A 23,337-nucleotide genomic window follows, 5' to 3' on the forward strand; every position below is an offset into this window, starting at 1 on the left:
ACTTCACTACATCAAAGGGACGATGTACGAGGCCATGTACTGTCAAATCTTGGGTGAGAACCTCCTTTCCTTAGCCAGGGCATTGAAGATGGGTCGTGGATTGGTATTCCAGCAAGATCAAGGCAATAAAGTAGTAGCTTAAGAAGAAGCACATTAAGATCCTGGTGTGGCCTAGCCAGTCTTCAGACCTTAACCCCATAGAAAATATGTTGAGGGAGGGTATACTTAACTTGGTTGAGGGAATAAACAAATATCTTCCTCAACCTCTGCATATTAAAAAAAGAACATGCAAGCAAAATTAATCAACTGGGTCTGTTCTACAAATAAAAACAATTTAAACCTGGCTATATGCTAAACAGAAGTAAAGTAACCTTTGGTACAGAAAGCTATAGAGAAGTCAATGACTATTCCTTCTCCTTTTCTCAATGGACAGATAATAGCTCTGCTTTAAGACTGATCTAGCTAGCAAGAGTCTTTGCTGCTGTGAATGCCTAAAAGATGTCCTTTAATAAAATATTGAGAGCACTTGTTATGCAAGTCCTAACCTCGAAGAAACAGCTATAAGAATACTAAATGGATAATACAATTAAATAACAGCTAGCAAAAAGGAAACTATTAAAGTCAAGAGATTACTTTAATGGTGTCATTAATGACATTAAGAGGGAGCTTTACTCAAAGAAACACAATTGCTTTCTACACTTCTATCTTACTGCCTGCACTAACAAATGAAACCATGTGAATTGGTGTTATAAAGTCAAATATTGTATTATATATTAATTAAGGAACTCCAAGACATAAAAGTGTAGAGTTTCACTAATCCTTAGGCTGGAAAAGGACAAAAATGAGTGATTATGTGAATAAATTATGTGTCAGGTAACAAAAAAACATGATTGCCATAAAAGTCTTATATTTCTAAAAAAAAAATAAAATAAATCATCTCTTGTGCATTAAAGCACCCAAAAAAGGTAATATGTCTGAAACTGATTTGTGTCTGCAAGAGAAAATTAACTCAAAGCATAACAATTTTGCAATTGGCAGTGAAAAAAAACGAGAAAGCCGAAACAATAACTTCAAGGTGCTTATTTAAAAAGCAGTGAATTTTGACAATTACCAATAATTCACTGCAGGTAAATCACTGTAATAAAAACGACTTGTACACTGCGGGGAATGTTTAGTGAATTTCATATTCATAGCATTATAAACATACCCTCTAGTGTGAGTAAGACACCTCTGTTATCACAAATGACAATAACCTAGCTGAATAGCTAATCCGCATAAAGAACACATTTAGTACATATCTGCCATAAATGCACATGTTTTATCCTTGTAAAGACGCTACAAGTACTAGAAAACACCAGCTGATCTCCCAGAAATGCATTCAGCTTTTAGAGTGGATTTCCACTTTAAGTGCATAATTGGGATAGCACCTAATTTATACGTGTTACATGTTCTTCCCGCCCGCCCTATAGGCAAATGACGGCGGGAATGTGGTTGAGTTATCCTGGCCGGACGTCATATGACGGCGGCAGGATAACACCACTCTGGGCGCCCCCCGGGGGCGCGCAGAGCGGCGATCGGTGATGCGAGGTGTCAGTCTGACACCCTGCATCTCCGATCTCGGTAAAGAGCCTCTGACGGAGGCTCTTTACCATGTGATCAGCCGTGTCCAATCACGGCTGGTCACATAGTAAATAGGAACAGCCGTTGATCGGCTTTCCTTAGTTCGTGCCTGACAGGCACGAGTAAAGGAGCGCCGATCGGCGGCTCCCCTGACAGGGGGGGGGTCGGCACTGGTAATCAGATCATTGATTACCAGTGCAGACCCTCGGGGGGGGGATGCCACTAGATCCACCAGGGATGCCCACTATGACCCCAGGGATGCCCACTATGACCCCAGGGATGCCCACTATGGCCACCAGGGATGGCAATCAGGGCTCAGGGAGCCCCCCATTGCCCACCCCATCAGTGCTGCCCACCAGTGCCCTCCCTATCAGTGCTGCCCACAAGTGCCCATCATTGCCATCCTTAAGTGTCGCCCACCAGTGCCCATTATTGCCCACCGGTGCCGCCTATCAGTGCCCATTAGTGCCCATCAGTGCCGCCCGTCAGTGCCGATCAGTGCCGCCCATCAGTGCCCACCAGTGCCGCCTATCAGTGCCCATTAGTGCCCGTCAGTGCCACCTATCAGTGCCCGTCAGTGCCACCTATCAGTGCCCATCAATGCCGCCTATCAGTGCCCAGCAGTGCCGCCTATCAGTGCCCACCAATGCTGCATATCAGTGCTACCTATCAGTGCCACATATCAGTGCCTATCAGTGCCGCATATCAGTGCCGCCTATCAGTGCCGCCTATCAGTGCCACCCCATCAGTGCCACCCCATCAGTGCCACCCCATCAGTGCCTCCTCATCAGTGCCTGTCAGTGCAGTCTCATCAGTGCTCATCAGTGCAGGAAAAAAATTATTTATTTACAAAATTGTATAACATAAACAAAATTTTTTTTTTTTTTTTTCGGTCTTTTTTTATTTGTTTAGCAAAAAGTAAAAATCGCACAGATGATCAAATACCACCGAAAGAAAGCTCTATTTGTGGGGGGAAAATGACATAAATTTGGTGTAGGTACAGTGTTGCATGACCGCGCAATTGTCATTCAAAATGCAGCAGCGCTAAAAGGGGAAAATTGGCCTGGGCGGGAAGGGAGGGAAGTGCCCTGTATTAAAGTGGTTAAAAATTTCTGCTTAAAGGGTTACTAAACCAACAACAGTAAAATCAGTCTGTATATGCAGTAAAGCCTGCTTCTTATACTCACTGTGGAACCTAAGGGGGTAATCCTCAGCATTGTGTAAAAAGGCTGTTTGATCCTGTCTTCTTTGACCCCCCCCCCCCCCTCCTTCCACTGTCCCCAATTCATCTGCTGATAGTACAGAGCCCTGGAGGCACTCTGCACTCAGTTTGGTGTGTATTACTAAAGAGCGTTTTTTTTTTTTTTATTTTTTTTTTCCTGAGGGTGCATGTGATCAGCACAGGGCCAATAAGCACTGTCCAGACAGAGGGTCAGGGGTCATGCAGCCGCATACAACATTTAGGAGAATGAAAACTCCACCTACAAGCTTTAACCAGTGCTTGGCTACAAGACTGCTTTATACTGCTGATGAGAAAAGGTATTTAACAGTTTATTTTTACTAAAATTATTGCATTTCCATGTTCTGTGTACTGCGGGAGACCAGATATAGTGAATGCAGGGTCCCGAGGGTCCTGGGTTTAGTAACACTTTAACAATCTACATGCTTATTTCTGATAACTCAGACACTGAAACATCCTACTTAGTTTTGTTAAGAAACCTTGGAAATGGGGAACCGTGTTTGCCATCTCTAACCTTTTCTATGCTAACAGATCTCATTATCAGTTGTGAACTCAACTGGAATATTGTCTGTCTTAACAAAGGGTTAAAGAATTAGAAGCTTGGCTTCTTCTTTGTAAATTATTAAAAATAAGCTGAACCTGTCCTAAGCCCATCTATGGGGATATGCTTGGAGCATGGAGTGTAAAGCATGAACTTGTTCAGAAATGCTTGCAGTCTGGCATGACACATTCTTCTAAGAAACATTAAAAAGGTAGGGAATATGCAAAAAAAAATAAATAAATAAAAAAACGAGATATGCTGTGTAAATGGTAACACATAACGTTGGAAACTATATAGTGGGATTTTTTCAAATTTGACTGTAAAAGTGTAAATACACTTCAAAGTGATATTAAAGTCTTGTTTTTTTTTTGTTTAAAGATAACAAACATGTTATACTTGCCTGCTCTGTGCAGTGGTTTTGCATAGAACAGCCCAGATCCTCTTCTTCTAGGGTCCCTCACCAACGCTCCTGGCCCCTAGACCCTGCTGAGGGCCCCCACAGCAAGCAGCTTGCTACGGGGGCATCCAAGCAGGGCGGCTACTCTGTGTGTCCATTCAGACTTGGAGCCACAGTTCAGCCCCGCCCCCTCTCTCTCTCCTCATTGCCTCACTGACTTTGATTGACAGCAGCAGGAGCCAATGGTGCCTGCTGCCATCTCAGCCAATAAGTTGGGAGAGTCTAGGACAGCCGAGGCTCTCGTGCAACATCGCTGGATCGAGGTGGGCTCAGATAAGTATTTGGGGGGCTGAGGCGGGGCTGCTGCACACAGAAGGTTTTTATCTTAAAGCATAGAATACCTTTAGAAACACTTTAAGTTCTATTGTGGGCTCACAACACATACCTTTTTTTGGACGGAATGGTGTTAGCCTTGTCCAGTGTCTTTTGCTAAACTACTGCCTAATTTCAGATCTTCACATGATAAAGGCTAATTATTTTGTAGTCCAAGATAATGCATATGCATAGAACGGCTCTGTGAGATAACACAGGAAGTCTGCAGAGGATAGTTATGAATTTCTAAAAAGATGCATGCATCAAATAAATATACCAAAATGCTTCCAGTGGTATATTAAATAGACCAAAGGAGAGCAAATAAGAGAATTGTTAGTTTTTACATACACTTTAATAACATGTGTGTACTTTTCTTGGACTAGATTCATAAGATAGCCGGCTCCATGAAAAAAAATGTTTGCTTCCCTTCTCCTATGCTCTGCTGCCCAGCACGCCAATCCATCAATAACTAAGTTTTAACTTTCAAAACTGGTCTAGACCTATGCTTTCCCTTCTCAAGTGACAGCATTCAGACCTGATGATTGCCCTCCCAAGCACCAAGCACTGTACTGCAGGAAGAAGGGGGGTATTATTACCTGTTCCCCCATACCACCCCCCCAAAAAAAAGTCTTTTGAACAGCCACAACATCAGATAGGAGTACCAGTGAGTTCAGTGCAAGTAAGCATTAACTCCTTTCAGTGCAAGCCATCAACCAAACCGGTTACTCTGCCCAGCCATGCCAATCAGAATCAGGTGCCAATTTTTATAATAATCTGGAGTCTTCAGAGATGAGACACTGCCATCAGAAAATCAAGTTTCAGTATCTACAGCAGCCATTGCATAGTGCCATGCGCCTTCATAGAATTTTCCATTATGCAGATTTAACAAATAAACAAAACAAGCGAGCAAGACCTATTTTGTATCCTCATGCAACGCATAAAAAAAAAAATTCAAAATGTTTGCACTGAAGTGTCAGTGACTTACAGAAACTTAGCAGGTGATCAGTTCCTGGTCCCAACCTACACACTAAAACTCTAAGTGGATCTAATCTTTAATCAATGCACAATATTGCATCTTTAATGCAGACATAGAAACAAAGTTTCATTTTTATTCTGCAAATAATACCGCAGGCTGTACTAACAAAAAATGGAGGTGTCGGAGGGGAGGAAATCACACCTAGCTCTGTACTCCTTTCCATCATTCCATTCCTTTTCTGATGGCCTGAACTAAGCACCTCCTTCTCCAGGTCAAGCTGGTACAGCAGCTATTGCCAACACTGAGACCAATGTGCCTAAAATCTCCAAATCATCTATAAGGAAATCATTGAACTGAAAAACAGCCATGGAGACTAAGGTTTCTGAAAGGAAAAGTGCCGAATTCAGGTCAGTCAACTGAGACAACTGCTTAGGAGGACTGTGGTGCTAAGCAACATTTACACTTCAGCTATTCACTACCCTGCACATTGGAGTTTTCCTTCAAATGTCAGAATAAAAATATGACACAATCAAGACAGTTGAAGTACTTAAGTACAGTTATAGTTATAAATGAGGTCTACTATTGGTGAGTGAAGCTGGAAAAGATAATTTTACCTAACACAAAAATATTTTTTACTGCTGCTCATGGAACTGTGTTTGACAGATGCAGAAAATAGTTATCAACAAGTTTGGAAAGTAGTGCATTAACTGTTGAGATTTTTATATTGTTCAGACCATGACAATAGACTCATTAAAAAGAATAAGACATTAGTGTGCTGATTACTGCATACTCAAGGCTAACTACACTTCGAACATCCAATTACATTAAATTAAATAAATCATCATTACATTTTGTACACAATGTGTGGTAACTTGGTTACATTTTTTCTCCACACCAAACAATCTAATGATTAAAAAAGAGAAACAATAAAACAAACATATTTAAGCAAATAGTTGATTACAAGTATAATTGATTACCTTGATCTCTATCATGCCATGACCGACTTCCTGCTGCTGGTGAATTTGGAGATGGGTAGAATTCCCCAGTTGGGCTTGGCTCCATATTTTCATCTATAGAAATTGTCTTGGGTCTTTTACTGTTAATAAGAAAAAAAATGTGGTGTGTACATCTATATCCCCTGAAACCAAGTTAGCTTTCTGTATGTTAAAGGACTTAAAGTAAATCTAAACCCAATTACTAAAATCTTGTATAAACTTTAACATGATAATGTCATTTCAAAAGTTGTTTTTAACATTTCATATAAGCAATAAGAATAGTTGGTGATCTAACCATTACTGGTACTTCTTCCTATAGGGTGACAACTGTCTCCCATTTGTGCTCTTGTATTTCTGGTCAGCACCACTGTTTGAGTCTACAAGTCACACACACTGAGTAGGCATAGTCCATCTTTGTTGCTGTCAGTATAATGCTCCAAAACAATAATATGGACAGACTGTAGAGTAAGTGCATATAGACTAGAAGTGACTAAAAAAGCTGAAGGAAATCAGAACCTGAGAGATACAATAAAGGACTTAATAAAAAGTGGCATTTATTATACATAGTGCTTTAGCAAACCAAATAAACATTAGGGTTTAGATGTACTTTAAGCTTAAATAAGCAAAACAAGGAGTATTTGGAGATCAGAGAAGTCAGTTCTTTAGGCAATTATTCTGGAAAGTTTAACACCAAGCACTTTGTGCTTGTGTGTAACAAAAATTTCCATATTGCAATCTGCAAAGGGGTTGATTTTTCTAAAGGCAAATAAGCTGTTCACTTTGCCAAGGAGTTTTCACTTCCAAAGGAATTTTCAATTAGCTTAGTGAATGTGGAAAAGTTCTACTGGCTTCCATCATCCAATCATGTGCAAGCGAAATTGCAATTTTTTATTTTATTTTCCTTGCACGTAATTGGGTATTCTTTGCAACGTGAATTATCACCACATTCACTAAGCTAAAGGAAAAATTCCCTTGCAAAGTGAACCACCTAGTTGCCTTTAGTAAATCAACCCTTAAAGTGTCAACTATATCTACTGCAGGTCCTAGAGGAGGCAATGTAAGATAGGAGACAAATGTCAAATTGCCAGCACTTACCTTCCTCCCTTAATCAAAGAACTCTTATATGGCCTGGGAACCTTCAAAATCAGTATATGTGAACTTTAGGCCAAAATTGAGAGATGCATGAAACTGGGTTTGGGGGGCAATGTGAGAAGGAGCTCTTTTGGAAAGATAGAAAGTATGTGCATGTACCTTGAGCTGCCTCCTATCATAAAACACACTTCCCTTCACTTAATATGATAATGGATTACTTTAAAGAGAAACTGGACTGGTATTAACATGACCCTTTTAAATGCTGCAATATGCAGTTAATGCAATTTTGGTACAGAGCATGGTAAAAAAAACACCTATGCAAAAATCAGAAAATAAAATACTGGGAAAATAAAAATTGGCAAATGCTACTTTAATAGTAAAAGAAATGCTAGCGCTTCACATTAATATTACACTCCGTGTTGATAAACATCCTTTATATGTTTAATTTAAACTAACCTTGTATGCCTTTCCTTTTGGATTTGTTATAGGAGTTAGCAACGTTAGTAGGAAAAAATGAATGGTCTATTCTTTAAAGAGCCATTTCCTTTGTTAAGGATGAACCTTCCACCACTTAGAGCTAAGAGATGACCTCAAATGATCTATGCTGTCTCTGAAAACTAAAGTCAATTTATGTTTGTTGGCCTTGAATGTTAACCCTTGAACAATGTATGAAACTCCCTGCTTTCTAAACCAGTGCTTTACACAAGACCTTTCAACAAGTTAGTTTATTTTTACAACCACAGTCAAATTATTACCTAAAGTTTTATTAGCATGATACTAATTAATGTAACTAAGATCATAATTGGAAGTATGAAAAGAATGTACGCACAATGATCCCAGACCATCAGGGCTTCAGAAACTGACTGCCTTCTTGATTAAAGTGTTAGAGAGGAAATTAGTTTAAGTTTGTGTTGTCCACCTCTAACCAATCAGATGTTCTTTGTGTAGTATAGGAAAATGCAAGGGAAAGTCCTATAGGGCAACACAATCTGTGGCCTTTCATCCTTCAGACACATCGATAAATAAGGCCAAGCTGTTCTGTACTGTGCACAGCTATACACAGTAATACAATTTATATTTTATGATTTTTTACATTTATAAACAAAATGTATCTTTACTTACTCTGAAATTTTGGAATGCTGGATCATAAAAATACTACAGACATGTACTGTTGACATATGTTCCTAATTGACAACATTCAGCCTTTTTATAAATAAGATATCATATCATACTGAAAAAGCAGTTGAAGGGCAGCTCCAGCCAAAAGACACATACACAGTTGGAGCATACACAAACACCTTTATACACTCTTGTAATCTACCCACCCTTGCTGGTTTTGGATAGATACACAGCACAAGAAAGATGAAAATGGTTTTCAGTGACTATAGTTTCGTTACTACTGCCCTGTCTACCGCCTGCTCTTCATACTGACACCCACCCTGAGTTATGAAGTGACTGATATACTGAGGCTGATTACTAAAGGCAAATATACTGTTCACTCTCCAAAGGAAGTTGCACTTTGAAAGGGAACATTCCCCTGGTGCTTAGGGAATGAGGAGAGGCTCTGCTGACTTTCTTCATCCAATCATGAACAAGCAAAAAATGTTCTTTCTTTTTTTTGTTTTCATTTTTGTTGCATGGTATTGGGCATTATTTCCAAAGTAAAGCTTCTTAATATTCACTAAATTCTGGGGAAATTCTCTTGCAATGTGCAATTTCCCTTGCAAAGTGGACATCCTACTTGGTTTTACTAAATCAACCCAACTGTTTACTGATACCACTAGAAGTCTAAACTGTTGATAATGAATGCAGAGAGTGGAATAGCTGTGGAACACTTGATTAATTGAATAAAGGCAGGTCAGCTAAAATCTTTTCAATTTTTTGGCAAATGATATTGCTTAATGTTTTTATGCAGCTGGGTACTTGGATAAAATATATGTTTTAAATGAATGGCCATTTGCACATTAACAGTGTCTATAAATTATTTTATGTATTATATCACTAGCTAAAAAAATGGCATTTGAAAAAGTATATATTCTTTAAAAAACGCTATTGAGCATATACTGTTTTCGCCTAAAGTTGTTCTAAACTCCTGTAAGATATTACAAGTCAGGGTTTTCTCCACTTCTGATTTAATTAAAACTCATCAAACATTATATATATATATATATATATATATATATATATATATATATATATACATATCTTGAGTATTTGAATCTTTCTTAAGAGCAACATCATGTAACCTACTACACAGCAGTTCTAAAACTAGGAGAATTTAAACCAGTTATGTAAACCTCTGCTGCATTGCACAGTACTGTCTATCTAGCATTAGATCTTTTAAAGAGGAGGTGAGAGCAGAGTGTTGATTTCATAAATGTGCTGCTGCTCATTCACTACGTAAGCATAGGTTGCGGAGGGTCCTAGACCAAGGCTTCACTGCTCAATTGCAGTGTGCCATGCACAGAGATCTAGGGGTAGTTGGGAACCCAGCTATGCTGTTGGGTAAGGATAATTTAATTGCAAGAGTGGTTGAAAAGACTGAAACATATTTTGGCATGTAAAAGAGTTCCCATTCACTGTGCATCTAACTGCCTGCCTGGAATTGAGCTTTAATCACAAGCTTATTACAAAATAAACTAATTGGATAAGTAGTACCATTAGATTATATTCGATTAATTTGGAGGGTTTGCATTTCTGATCAAACTCAAAGTTTAAAAGAGAGTTTCACCTTTTTTAAATTAAGTTGTAGTGTTTTTTACTTTCTGCATGTATAGTTTAAAATGGACTTATGTGAAGGCATATACTCTTAACAGCTTTGATGCCATGTTATTACTTCCCTCTTACCTGCTGGGTGGAGAGGACATCGACCTCTGTAAGCTGACAGCTGAGTTCATGTCATGATAGTAGGGCTGGCTTAGTGGCTCTCCAATTGGAAAACTGACTCCAGAGCCTTGTGTTATGGGTGCTAGAGAAAAGAAAAAATGTTAAAGTGAGTTACTCATGGATCAGACAACAGTTAGAAATGTAATAACACTCTTCAATGGATTAACAGTTGGTTCCTGGCCAAATTAAAATAAGCTATTAAAGTGTTAACAAGCTATAAATCTTGCAATACATCAAGTGATTTAAAAGAACTTTAACAAAAATCTTCCTGGTATTTATTCTTCCTGATTAGAGATCAGCAGCTCTCCTCGTGGGCCCTAGAATTTGGTTTTGGGGTCCCCAGCTTGACAACAGTGAAACTCCCTACATGAAAGGGACTGTCCCCCACTGATCAAAAAGTATATGTTGCTTGATGTATGTTAATTAAAATGTACATTTAATCTAGGATATCCAATAGTATGCATATCTGATTGAATTTAACCCTGAAAGCATATTAATGTCCTCTGCAGTTAGTGCCATTTAGAGTCCTTGGAAAGTACATCCAAATCACTTCTTTGTTTAAAAAAATGATGGTGGCCCTAATTTATGCAAAGTGCAATTATTTCCTGATGAATCATTAATTGCATGTGAAAGCTGGCTCCTTTTCACTCAGAGAACAATGTCTCCAAGCAGTACAGTATGTACTGCATGAGGGACATCAATCAGTGCTGCCGGGTCAAATCTCTGGGCCCCACTAAACTCACTACACGCAGATAGTCTTTTCAATTAGCCCTGCTGGAAAGAGAGATGTTGATGACAGAGGTGGATTCTTTGCATATTTGGATGAGCAGCAGAGTGTTTTCTCATATATCTTTTCGAGAGATGCCTATTAAAAGCTGCCCTTATACCTGGGAGAAGAACACAGCTGCCAGCTCAAATGGCTTAATATCCACAAACTATTTTAATCCCCTATTTAATAGGGACCAAGAGTAAACAAGGTCCCTGGAGAAATGCATAGTGTGAATAAGGCTTTTCATGTGTGCTACAAAACAAGCCGAAGCACCGGTGTTGAGTACTTCAAGCTTGGCATGCCATGTGGGAGTGATAGCTGACTGCTACAGACTGGTTGAGCATATCGTGGTCTCTGGTGGTTTGAGGTAAACTAGAGGTTAAACAAATGCTAGATGGAAAACACTTGGCACAACCACAATGCAGATTCTATTATTAGATAAATTACACATGCAATGCTGCAATGACCAGGGTGCTAGTGGACCTGTGCCCCTTCACTGAAGACCTGCAGCCATAAATGCCCTGTGTCTGGGCATACATTACTTAATACATCACATCTGCAAGCTTCTTTTGCGTGCATAAATATTAACTTCAATAAATGACATATTTTCACGATATCTACCAAGAAGATAAGCTATGAAATATATTCTATTTGTTATTTGAAAATATTACTAGCAATGTGCATTTAAAAGAGGCAAACAAGATAACCGAAATACCTAGAAACACACTGATATTAGGGACCTAAAAGGGAAAGGGTCCTTTTTAGGATGCTGCCTTGCAAGAACTGTATTGAGTGTAGTAGGTTTTGGTACCATTTCTAAAGCAGCCTTGAGTACTTTTAATGAAAAATGAGGTAGAAATCTATTTTCACACAACTTTCACATAAAGTCTGGTGATTGGGGGGGGACCATGACATGCATCTGACTTCATCTTGGTTTATGAAATTGCTTTCAATAATGTGTTCATCATAGTCTATAAGAGAGCATTATCATTCTGGATGAAGGGGGCATCACAAGAAATTAGTGTTTTTATCACAAGAATGCAGCTGGTCCTGTTAAATGGCTCCCTGATCCTTGACAATTACCATGCGGAGCAATCCTTAAACCTATACCTAAACCTAAACTGGAATAGGAGACGTTCAGTGGAATTCATAAAGAGTGTCTCCTGTTCATATGAGTTATGTCTCTACTTGCAAAAGATTCATGTACATGTCAGAAATATGTAAAGGGTGGCACTGAGGCCGGAATGTTCATACTGGACTCTTTGTCCTCTGTAAATCTCAGTAACGCTGAGCCTGATAAAATCACAGCTTCAACGTTACTAAGCCCCCTGCCCAGCTGCTATGCCTGTCACATAGATAGGTGCAGCGGCCTAACCTTTTCAGCGACTGGATGACTGTTTTCTTTAGGGTCCTCCAGTCTGCTGTTGAGTGGGCTGAGCCTGATGGATTATGTTGAGACACTAGTTCACCATCAGGTCTGCCTCCCACTAGATTGACAGTGGTCAGATCCTGACTGGTGATGCTGAGACACTAGCTCCCCGTTAGGTTTGCTTTCCTTGCGATTAACAGAGAGCAGATTCCATAGCCGCTAGCAGTCACATAACTACCTGACCTATAACAAAGCTTTCATGAATTAGGTGCAGGACCTTCGAGTGCATCCATATTGGCAGAAAAAATGTTACACATGCTTTATTGAACCACAGCCATTGTGTATTGAAGGCACTGTCAGGTATTCTCCAAACCTATCACTGCCCTAATGTAGGAAAATTGTGTAAGAGATGACTTGTTAATCCTTATTTTTCCCACTGTTCACGGAACCAGGTTTTGTTAGTGTTATAGCAGTAATGGCGAACCTTGGCACCCCAGATGTTTTGGAACTACATTTCCCATGATGCTCATGCACATCTGGGGTGCCAAGGTTCGCCATCACTGGGTTATAGCTATCTGTGTTAGAATCTATCCTGGTAGGTGTTCACCTATCCTGCTGGCAAGCTTTGAAATGATAACCACTAATTCTACTCCACTACAGTTTGATCATGTTCAGTACATGCTGAGGTTAAACCTGAGGCTGTTGCTCTTGCCATATCAATTCATTTTAATGCTTTTTTTGACCCTTGCACCTGCAAAATGGGTACCCACTATACTGATTCTTTAAAAGTGATATTAAAGGCAGCTTTGTTTTTTGTTTTTTTTTAATAACAAACATGCCATACTTACCAGTTGGTTTTGCACAGAGCAGCCCCGATCCTCCTCTTCTCGGGTCCCCTGCTGGCGCTCCTGGCCCCTCCCTTCTGCTGAGTGCACCCATAGCAAGCAATTTGCTATGGGGGCCCTGAACAGGCTCGCTCCCAAACTGCTGCTCTGTGTGTCTATTCAAACACGGAACATGGCTAGGCTCTGCCCCCACTCTCTCCTCATTGGCTCACTGGCTGCAATTGACAGTTGCAGGAGTCAATGAGGAGGAAGAAACCCAGGAGAGCTGCTGCTCTTGTGCACATCACTGAATTGAAATAGGGCTCAGGTAAGTATTGGAGGGGACTGCTGCACACAGAAGGTTTTTTTACCTTCATGGATAGAATGCATGAAGGTAAAAAAAAAAAAAACCTTATGTCTTTACAACCACTTTAAATCTTGTTAGATACTCATATGGCTCCCAACATTCACATATCAAAGTGATAATATATATTCCTTTTTTATCTAATAAAGTCTTCTATTTTGCAATCCATCTGCTACAATAGCAAACGTGCAATATTTTTATGTTTACTAAATGGGTCTGTAAAGAGACAAAATGTAATACTTTTAATGCATGACTTTAGTCAAAATGTGTGAGTCTGTCCTGGAACAAGTAAAGAGATCAGTCATTTTGATACATTTATAGCATGCCTGCGCTGGGTTAAAAAAACTAGCTAGCAGTTCACAAAGGGGACAGAACTTATCAATACTGTTCGAAATGCTGGGATTTGTTTTTAGTTTCTTAACACCTTCATCCTGCTGTGTAAAAGATGTATGTCATTTTTTACTTTCCACTATTATAGCAGGAAGGAAATGTATTATGAATCAGTACATTTTATGGGATGAGAAACATTGCCCTTTTAGACCTTACATGAGGATACATAAATGTTGTACCTCTTCCAGCATTAGCTTCCCAGTATCACAAAAACACGAAGAACAGAAAAAAAAGTGTCTAGTTTACATTGTAGAAATAAAATACACTATAAAGATCAAATAACTATTAGAAATGTTATTATAAAAAAGGAAGCATGCAGCTAACTATTCTGTCCTGCTTAAATCAGATTTTCTGATTTAAACTTGCTGAAGAAACTGCAGGTAGCCTGCTAACAGCAAACTATGTCTTACACAAAACTGAGTTACTATAATGTAAGTTAAATGCCAAAAATCTTACACTCAATGCAAAGTAGAGATGTAGTCTGGTCAAGGGCAAAGGTTAGAACTACTGTTAGGTTTTTATTGTGTGTGTCCTAATTTGGGCTAATTTCTCTCATCAAGGTATTGGAAGTCAGCAAAATCTCTCAGAGAGGAACAAACACAGAAATAAAGGTAATTGTAATAATTGAGTAAGGTAAGGTTTCTGTTTGATACCAGTGGGTTGATATCCGCTTACTTCCTGTCCTACAGATTGTTAGAGGAAATCTCCCCAATGAGAAGACCAACAATAATAAAATTCCATCAGGTTCTTCCCTATCTCATTAACATTCACAATTAGGAAAAAAAAATATTTGGCTGGAGTTGCTCTTTAGGCACTTCTCTACCAATTTATATTTATAAATGACATGGGATACCGTGGGGGGGCTGCGGCAAAAAACTTTCAAATAAAAGTGATCTGAGTGGCTCTAGAGCTGTTAAATCACTTTTATGGCACTCTGAAGGTATGACCCCTCCGCTCCCTAATACCTTAGTTGCACTTTCAGTGGTTCCTGGGCTCTCCCTTCATCTGAGCCTAGGACAGCAATAAATGGCTCCCAAAGTGGCAGCAGGGGGTGATCAGGAAACGTCCATTCCCTGACCTTCCCTGCAACCAATGAACCTGTAAGCAATATGTATTACATCACTTCCGGGTTCACAGCTGTCATTCTTCAACTACTGTAGCCGAGGATGTTTGGGAGTTTGAAGTAATTTGTAGCACAAAATGCAGATTTTAACGTGAAAAATTCCCCAGTAGACAAGTGGTTAGTGTTGCTATGTCACCAAGAGAAAAGGCAGGCTTCAGAGCTTTAGAGAATGTCAATCTTAACTTACTTCTAGACACCCGTACTAGCTCTGAAACATTGAAAACTCCAGACTTTACAAAACTGTCTTCAAGGTATCCTAGAAAAAATGAGAATAAAAAAATTGTGAGTGGTTTACTCTCTTTATCATTTTTGTTTTAAAATAAAAAATGAATGAAGAAACAAGTGGAAGTAACACGTCAAAAAAGACCATATAACAGTTTTCAGGTCTGTCCAAATTTTACACAAGCAAAACAATAAGTGGTCTGCTGTAAAAGGAAAAGCAACAAGGTGGTGCTTTTCATGTTCTAACTTGCATTACAAAATCAATCTGATAGGTGAATCTTTATATACAGTATATGACCACTGCACTCGAGCTAAGTCTACTGTACCCAGATACCGAAGCATGAAAATTTGAACCATTGCAGTGCATTGGCCATGATGTAATGTGTTTCTAAATATTTTTGCTGAAAAGTGAGAAACCACTGCACAAAACATACATGTATACCAAACACAGTCAACTGTACAGAAAATATTAGATATTGTTTAAAAAAAGTGAACTTTTTCCTATCCCTAAATAACCTCCGGGTTTACTTTAAAAATCTGGGTGTGTGTTGAAGATTTCATGGCTTTATGCAAGAACTGTTGTGTAAATAACACCGAATTATGAAAAGTATCGAGAATGTACTTGTCAAGTTCCAGCAGCTCATGAGCAATGCCTTCAGGACCCTGCAGGTCAAACTATTAATCAAGTGCAGGTAACAGCGCACAAGACTTGACACCCAGCGCAAAGCACTCCTACAACAAAGGTTATAGCTGTGCTCATGGAGTGTGACAGCAACAAATCACAAAGACAGTCAACCCTGTGCCATCACAGTTACTTCACAGGAACTGGTTTGGAGTGCATAAAAACATGCTTAGAGGAAAACTTAGGCCTGGATCACACCTATGCGTTTTTTGGTGCTTTTTGCAGAAACTCACTACAGTCCATTTAACATGGTTTCCTATGGGATACGCTCACATTTATGCTTTTTACAGCCACTACATTTTTGGAAAGGGTCAGGAACTTTTTTTTTTTCTTGGTTCAAAAGACTTCAATGGAGAAGCTGCAGAAAAGCATGTAGTGTGTTTCTGAGCAATTTTACTGCGATTTTGCTGCAATTTGCATTTTGCTTTTTTTTTAATCTGCCCAACCACAAATTGGCCAAAAAGAAAAAGCATAAAAAATGCAAAACACAAATTGTGGCAAAATCATGTGTGCAAAAATGCAAAGCACAAAGCAAAAAGCACTGCAGAAACCATCAAAAGCAAACTGCCTAGGTGTGAACCGAGCCTAAACGTGTAGGCTGTCATTTCTTATCTCCTTACAAAAAAGCTAGCTGCCTGGCTCTCCTGTTACGCTGATACTCAGGTTTCAAAGTTATATGAGTCACTGACTTGGGGCCAGTATAGCTGTAAGGGTTTTTGATTTTCTCTGTCATTCATGTGCTGCAAGCTTGTTCTTTATGTGTTCAATTTAGAGACAGACAGACAACTAGTATTTTAAAAAGGTCACCCCCATAGTAGTGTCCTATAAACTATAAAATACTGCTATGCTAAAGTCCAATCAGTCTCTGTTCATTGCAGAGATGCTATGGTTTACAGTATCTTGGACTCATGATATACTATTTTAGGACACTAGCATACAAACAATTTTGTGAAAGTTTCTTGTAATAATAAATCTGAGAACGTTGCAGCTCAAACATTCTTCAAATACCTAGGATTTCTATTTGCTGAAGAGTATATATATATATATATATTGTTTTTTGTTAAACTAAAGTAAACTTGCAATTATTACCATGACTAGTATCAAATTCACCTCTTCAGTACAAGTGGTTAGGTGTCTTACAGTCAGATACGAGTGATTTTGAAAAAGCAATGATCATGTTTCATTACTAAAACTGTCTTTTCCGATGCAACTTTGGCAAAAGCCATTTTTGTTATTTTCATAAAATGATCCAGTTACCTATGTTTAACTTTAGGTACATATGAGTCATTTTATGAAACATCTAGGTCTTGTGGAATATATATATTGAACATAGTGTTGAAAAATAAAGTCACCAGTACTAAATAGCTTTAACCTCTAAACCGGTAACATAATCTAGTATTACAATCTAATATTGTATTGAAAAAAATGAACCTATAAGAACTTTTTATCTAGTCCTGAACAGTGTAAGAAATACTTTTTACATTCAGCCTGTTTGCAAATCTGGAATGAAAACAACAAAGCATGTGTCCACTCTACACACTTGTCCAATTTAATGTCTTCAATGTCAGGAGGCATTAGTCAGGATTTCTATACTGCACTGCACTCACCTAATCACCTGAGCAACAGATAACAAACTTCTAAAAACAAGATAGCCTCTGCAAAAGTGTAAGTAATCCCTGCCTATTTCATGTGATTCCAGCCAACTAGTTGTGGAAAGAGAAACGTAGATCTAGAGCAGGGATCCTCAAACTATGGCCCTCCAGCTGTAGCGGAACTACTAGGCATGATGGGAATTGTAGTTCTAGAACAACTTGAGTGCCATAGTTAGAAGCCCCCTGATCTGGAGGGATCCCTAATAAATTTTTTTTCTCAATTATAGTCTACAGACATGTTGCTCTTTATACTGTGAAGTACTGATTGCGCACAGGCTAAATTAAAACAGACTAAGACCGAACATAGATGGATCGAATCTCAAGATTATATCCATCTATGGGCAGGCTGGTTGTACTGAAGTTGATCCATTGATTGACTTCAGTACAACCAACCTGTCGGATTTTTTTGCATTCGATAATTGCTGGCAGCTATAGCTGGCAGCAGTAATCATTGTGTTCTGCCAGGAGAACACAATAGCTCTGTGGGAGGAATTCCCCCATCAACACTTTTCTGCAACCCATGGTTGCACAAAGGAAAATTGCATCATCGATGGCTTGGCTTAGTTGGCCATGCACCAAGCGATTTTGCTTTTTCAGCCAGTAGGCTGAGTAAAAAAAAGCTAGGATATTCCTCAATTCATTCTAACAGCAGGGAATGGACGAATTCCCTCAGTGGCTGCACTCAGCTCCTTTGACTTTTCAAGAATGTGCTTTGAATCGTATTGTAAAGCCTAGTACACACTGGCCGAATGTCAGATGACATTGGGTGGTTCAATAAAAACAGGCTGATATTTGGAAGCCAGCCGTTTGGCGAACGGACGAACATGCTGGAAAACCAGCAACCGTCTTGCTTACGATCAGCGCTCTCAACCAATGGTGCAGGGGGGGGTGGCTGTCCCCCTGTCAGAACACAAAAGAACAGCACGGGAGATCCAGCGTGTACTAACAATCCCATGTTAGTACAGCTGTCAGTTTTTTTTTGTTGAATGAAAAAAAAACAAGTGGTGTGTACCAGGCTTAACTGTACTGTCTGCCATTATGCTGTAAAGCGCTGCACAAACTGTTGGCGCTATATAAATCCTGTATTGGGGGTTGCTGGTGCCTCAAACCAAATGGGGTGGGACTTTACGGGCAAGTGAATAGGTATACAGAATATACCTATTCACTTGCCCGTAAAGTCCCACCCCATTTGGTTTGAGGCACCAGCAACCCCCAATACGAATATATAGGGACGGTGGCAGAACCTACTAATGTAAATGTGTTCAAAAGAACCCCCCCCCCCCTTCTTTAGATATAAATCCTGTATAATAATAATAATAATGTCAGCAGGTAAGGAACAAAATAAATGGTCAAGTTTCAAAGTCAACAACATATTGGTTGGTAAAGTGGTCAAATCGGCACAAGGAAATATTTGCCACAGTATACCAAAATGAGAAAAATTACAGTTTTCCTGCTACAATCAAGAAGATCTTAGGTGTATTTTTACTACAAAAAATTAAAAACTAAAATCTACTGAAAAAAAATCAGAGTAGAATATAATTCAAACAGGTTTGTGGGCACTTTTTTCCTTTTGGGTTTTCTGGCAGTTTCCGGCTACTGGGGAGATTTTTTTACTGCTATACCTAGTAAAAAGGATGGTCCTCAGTCTTACAATTTTTTTTGTTTTTGCAAATGATTAATAATGGGATCTGCCTTTTAGAAGCCACATCCATCCCTTAACATTGGAGCAAACTATCACTTTCTACAAAATGGAAAACTTAAAAACATTCTGTATATTTATTTTGAACTAGTGAAAAAAAAAACACAGTTTTATTGAGAAAAAAAAAAGGGAATACAAACTTCACAAATTGAACAGCATGAAAGAAAATGACCAAAAAAACCACAAGGAGCTTGTAAAGGTCAACACTAACAAATATGTATGACTGAGAAAGTGAACTTGAAGCAATGTGGTTTTGAATGCATAGCCGGTTAAGTTCTTTCCTTAATTCCGGCTTCCCGCATTTGAAGTGGTGAGGTCGTTTATTACAAAACACCAGATCAGGAGACAGCCCATGTTCCCCTTGTCTCTTTCACTCACACCCGCACTTCTTCATTCACTATGTAAACATATTTCCAGACAATTTTTAAACAGTAAGCCATTTAGACCTACTGCTTCTGATGGACTGTTCAAACTTTTTGGTGTTGTTTGGAATAACATAGGTAAATAAATAAGGCATGAGATAAGTGATTTTTTTTGTATAATAAACACACAGTGCCTTTTATCTGCAATGGAAACACAAAAATGTAATACAAGGGAGGAGAATGATTTCTTTCATATCTGATTAACTGTGAATTTACTTACACAAATCTGCTAGTAAAACTACTGAAAGTAGGCTTAAAGCTTACCAATGTTTAGATGTGGTGCCTGCATTCTTTTTATTAGGCTTTTTTATTTTTTATTTCACCTGAGGATCCTGCTAGTACGTCTGCTATTTTTCAACTTCCCTAGCTGTCCAGCAAAAATGGCAGTTGGTGGTTTGAGATAACCCATTTGACACTGACAGAGGTGCTTACAATCCTCAGCATTTATTCATTTATGAAAACCCTTTATCCCAAAAGGAAAAAAACTGTTGCTTTAACTTCTTAAAATGTGTTATCTGGAATTCTGCCCTAATTTGTTAGTAAAGCCCATCTAACACTACCCTCTCCCCTGGTTGAAATGCTGCTTTCCAAAGGATGACCCTATTGCACCTCCATCCTCCATCCAGACTGTAGCCACACTAGGGCAGGAAGAGTGTTTCTGGTCAGATCACCTAATAAAAATAAAGGGGAAAAAAGCCTGGGAAAACACCTTGTGGGGCTGGACATGTGACGTCATCACGTATGCCAGCGGGACACCTGGAGGTGCATACTGTGTGATATGTTGGTATCATCCTTCGCTATTGTAAGTGTGTTTGCTTACATAATTTGTAGCTTTTTTTTAACTATACTACACTATGGCATCCCCTGTTTGTTCTTTAACCCTTCCATGTTGAGCGCATCTATTTTAGGAACATGGTGTTGGATTTCTATAGTCCATTTTTGACACTGTGGGGCAGCAATGCTTTGTTTGATCTCTGTGTGGGATCAAACTTTTTGGTAAGGAGAGTAATTAAACATTTTAGAGGAGCACATGGTGGCATTTTTCTTTCCTCATGCACTGATTTTATCACTGTCCCTGTCAAGTTTGTGGCTTTACATGGGACTTTCTTATGATTCTGGACTTTTATAATACTTATTCGTATTTACTTTTACTTTATAACGAATGCTTTGATGAACTGTTGATGGACTAGGAGTTTGTTCAGATGTATTTATTTTCACTGGTCAAGAAGGTTCACATATATTAGTGATAAATTGGAATGTATTTGATTTATATATTGTGTTTACTATGCAGTTTACATGTATTCTGTATGGGTTTCTAAAGGGGCAGCACATCTATAATGGATTAATTTGAAAATTTTATTTATTTAAGCAATTTAAACACTGAAACAGGAATTGTGAACCTTTGTTAAGGGTCTTTCACATGGGTGCCTCCATGCAGCAGATTCTGCTTGCTCAGCAGGGGATCGCTCCGCTGATCCCCGGTAAGCAGACGAATGACATGTCCGTGTCCGCTTCGCTGTGCAGGAACACAGTCCTGCTCTCCTCTGTGGAGAAATCGGATGGACACAGACCGTCTGTCTTTTTCCATCTGATTTTTCTATAGAGGACAGATAGAAAATATCATCCATTTGTTTTTGCGGGCAGTATCTGATCGGATCGCGGTGGATTTCAGCGGATATGTGTTCGTTGACATCTGTCGCTCCATAGAGGACAATGTAGTGTCCGATCAGATCCACCTGAAAAACAGGCGGACCTGATCAGACAGCCCCTGTGAAAGGACCCTTATTTTCCTTGGGATTGATTTACCAAAACTGGAGAGTACAAAATCAGGGTCAGCTGTGCATGGTAGGCAATCAGCTTCTAACCTCAACTTGTTCAATTAAGCTTTGACACAAAAAAAACTGGAAGCTGATTGGTTTCTCTTCAGGACTGCACCAGATTTTATACAGTTTTAGTAAATTTAACCCCAGTGTTACTAACTGCTATCTTGTTAAAGCATTCTCTTTATTAACTAGATGACACCCGCGATATAGCCTGAATGACGGCCACAGCACGGACCCAAATTGCCTTGAGGGAGTACATTGTTGCCCTCCTGTGCATGAGCGGCCTGCTGTGATCCCTGCAAAGCGCGCCCGGCTCACTATGTGATCGGCGAGTCCATGAGACTCGCCCGATCACAGATCAGAGTAAGGGGGCGATCCCACCCCCTTACCACGTGATCATCTGTCAGCCAATGACAGCTGATCATGTAAAGTAAACAGCAGGCTGCTGTCAGAGGGACATCGGTCCCAAAGAGGAAAGGATTTTGTGCCCCCCGTGCCACCTGTCAGTGCCCACCAGTGTCACCTGCCAGTGCCCACTAGTGTCCCCTACCAGTGCCCACCAGCGCCACCTACCAGTGCCACATATTAGTGCTCACCAGTGCCACCTATCAGTGCCAATCAGTGCCCCATCATAAGTGTCACCTACCAGTGCCTGTCATTGTCCATCAGTGCCACCTATTAGTGCCCATGAGTGCCGCCTATTAGTGCCCTTCAGCGCCACCTACCAATGCCTATCAGTGCCCATCGGTGCCACCCATCAGTGCCACCCATCAGTGCCACCTATCATTGCTGCCCTATCAGTACCCATCAGTGTCGCCTATCAGTGCCCACCAGTGCAGCCTATCAGTGCTCATCAGTGCAGCCTATCAGTGCCCATCAGTGCAGCCTATTAGTGCCCATCAGTGCAGCCTTCCAGTGCCTATCAGGGCCCTTCTGTGCCGCCTCATCAGCGCACATACATGAAGGAGAAAAATTACCGGTTTGCTAAATTTTATAACAAACTATAAAAACTGTTTTATTTTATTTTTATTTTTTTTAAATTTCGGTCTTTTTTTTGTTTGTACAGCAAAAAATAAAAAAAAACAGTGCTAATTAAATATCACCAAAAGAAAGCTCTATTTGTTTGAAAAAAATGATAAAAATATCATTTGGGTACAGTTTTGCATGACCGCGCAATTGTCATTGAAAGTGTGACAGCGCTAAAAGGTCAAAATTGGCCTGGGCAGGAGGGGGTTTAAGTGCCCAGTAGGCAAGTGGTTAAAGGAAATCTATGGTCACAGCATACACTTTAATATATAACACTGGCATTGTAATAGTAATACAAACAATCGTGATTTCTTTTTTAGATATGCAATTAACATACTACATGTTTATGTAACCTTTTTATGCACACTGTGCAATATTGATTCTGTTAAAACCAACAAACATGTTGAAATATAAAAATCTCCTTTCATATTGTGAGTACTGCCTGTCTGCTGGCCATCTCTTTCCACAACTTTCTGGATTCCCTGCATGCTTTGCAGCTTTTCCTCTGCTGTTAACTTTTAAGGACTACATATCCCATGGTACTGTGCTGCCTGCAAGCTGTGATTCATGTACTGACACCACCTCCTAAAACTCCTCCTCTCAAAACCTATGAACATCAGATGACAGGCTCTGTGAAATGTGTGACACAGCAGTGCCTACTCACAGGGCAAAGTGAATGTGTGTCACAGAATTCAAAGAAGTAAATATGTGTGGTACCTAACAAAGCAAGTTAATAAACCTCTGGAGGATCGGATCAGATGAAAACAGACAGGCGGTCCGTTCTCATCAGATCTCCTATAGGGGAGAGCCGGGATCTGACAGGTCTGTCTCTGCACACAGAGTGGAGATGGAG

The 23,337-nt window shown here is 39.6% G+C and overlaps 1 protein-coding gene across 6 annotated transcripts in view; it reads right to left on the minus strand.

The window, feature by feature from the left end:
• Positions 1-23,337, minus strand: part of NFIB (nuclear factor I B) — a 402,638-nt gene that overhangs the window by 110,501 nt on the left and 268,800 nt on the right. For all 6 annotated transcript variants that reach the window (XM_082244100.1, XM_082244099.1, XM_082244097.1 and 3 more), the window contains exons 4-6: positions 15,146-15,214; positions 10,081-10,201; positions 6,124-6,242 (exon numbers count right to left, since the gene is read on the minus strand). In XM_082244100.1, the coding sequence (XP_082100226.1) occupies positions 6,124-6,242; positions 10,081-10,201; positions 15,146-15,214 (309 nt within the window). The remainder of the gene's footprint in view (positions 1-6,123; positions 6,243-10,080; positions 10,202-15,145; positions 15,215-23,337) is intronic.

Source organism: Pelophylax lessonae (assembly GCF_965119305.1).
Source record: "Pelophylax lessonae genome assembly, chromosome: 1".
NCBI classification, from domain to species: Eukaryota; Metazoa; Chordata; class Amphibia; order Anura; family Ranidae; genus Pelophylax; species Pelophylax lessonae.